General features: G+C 65.7%; 1 protein-coding gene across 1 annotated transcript in view; it reads left to right on the top strand.

The window, feature by feature from the left end:
• LRRC45 (leucine rich repeat containing 45) overlaps positions 1–1,273 on the top strand; it is an 8,248-nt gene extending 6,975 nt beyond the window's left edge. Inside the window, exons 16-17 of the mRNA XM_029927100.1 lie at positions 320–375; positions 1,065–1,273. Coding sequence (XP_029782960.1) covers positions 320–375; positions 1,065–1,273 — 265 coding nt within the window. The remainder of the gene's footprint in view (positions 1–319; positions 376–1,064) is intronic.
• The last annotated feature ends 5 nt before the right edge of the window (positions 1,274–1,278 follow it).

Raw genomic sequence — 1,278 nt, 5'->3', positions numbered from 1 at the left:
CGGCCGGCGGGGGGCGCGGGGGGCGCGGGCCCGCCCCGAGCCCGGCACTCGCGGGTCCTGGAGAACTCTGGTGAGGAGTGTGGACACGGCGACCCCCAGCCAGTCCCCGGCGCCTCTAGGACCCATGCCACGGGCTGGGGGTCAGCGCGGGCAAGCGATGCCCCCCAACCAGGCCGTGTGTGGGGTGGTCTGTGCGCCTGTGGCTTCTTTCAGGAAGCGCCCGCCCAGGGCTCAGAGGGGCTGAGACCCACCCATCCGGCAGCCAGGAGGGACAGCTGGTGTTGACAGTCACCAGTACACCCCCCCCACACACACACAGCCCCAGCGGCATGCTGCAGGAGCCCCATGTCCCAGCAGGGCGGCAGCCACGCCCGCGTGGGCCTCCGGGGGGCTGGGAGCACAGATTGATGTGGGAAAAGGCACCAGCCCAAAATGTATCACAAAGTGTAAAAGTTCTGTATTTCAAAAGACCCAGGGCTCTGGGTTACACTGGGAAGGGGGTGTTTGTGGCCAAAACGGAGAAGGTGATTGTGAGGGGTAGGGGGTGCAGGTCTTCTGGATTTTCTTCCCCTGTGGGCTGCTTTTTCTCAACTACATCTCAGGCAGGCTCCCTGGGACCAGCCCGAAGGACTGAGTGGGGGCCCAGGAGGTGTGCACCCCAGACCTCTCGGCCCGCCAGCCCCGTGCCTGCCTAGGGGGCACCCCAGCGCTGGGTAGCAGCAGCCCCGCTCACTGGTCCAGGTTGGCACCGATTTTCCAAGTCCCCAGCTGCAGAGCCTGCCTATGCCAAGCCTGATGGGCTGTTCCACTAGAGGAAAGAACAGGCAGGGATGGGACACGGATATCCAGGAGATGCTGTCTTTCTGCCCCTCCCGGAGTCTCCCTGCTTCCCTTCACTTCTGGGGACTCATGGCCCTCAGGGGAGACCCCTGCACGTATGCCAGGACAGCATTTTGCAGGAAGCTGGCCCTCTGGGCCTCCTCCTCCCGGATCCGGGCGATCTCAGCCTCCTTGAGCCGAAGCTTCTCCCGAAGAGAGGCGTTCTCACTCTCCCTGTCCAGCAGCGCCTCCCGGTGGTCACCTGCGATCACTGCAGGGGAAGAAGCTCAGCGAGGAGGCAAGGCCCCGTCCGGAGAACGGCAGCGGGTGGGGCCTGGGGGAACCTGGAGGACGTGGCCAGGGTCCCCTGGATGCAGACCCCACTCAGCGCCCCCTGGGAGCTGAGACCCGGGCCAAGCTCAGCTCTGTACCCCAGCCGGCTGCCGCCAGGTAACCCAC

Source organism: Suricata suricatta, chromosome 17 (assembly GCF_006229205.1).
Source record: "Suricata suricatta isolate VVHF042 chromosome 17, meerkat_22Aug2017_6uvM2_HiC, whole genome shotgun sequence".
Classification (NCBI taxonomy): domain Eukaryota; kingdom Metazoa; phylum Chordata; class Mammalia; order Carnivora; family Herpestidae; genus Suricata; species Suricata suricatta.
The sequence above is the reverse complement of the archived record's forward strand: the minus strand, read 5'-3'. Positions and strand labels throughout refer to the sequence as shown.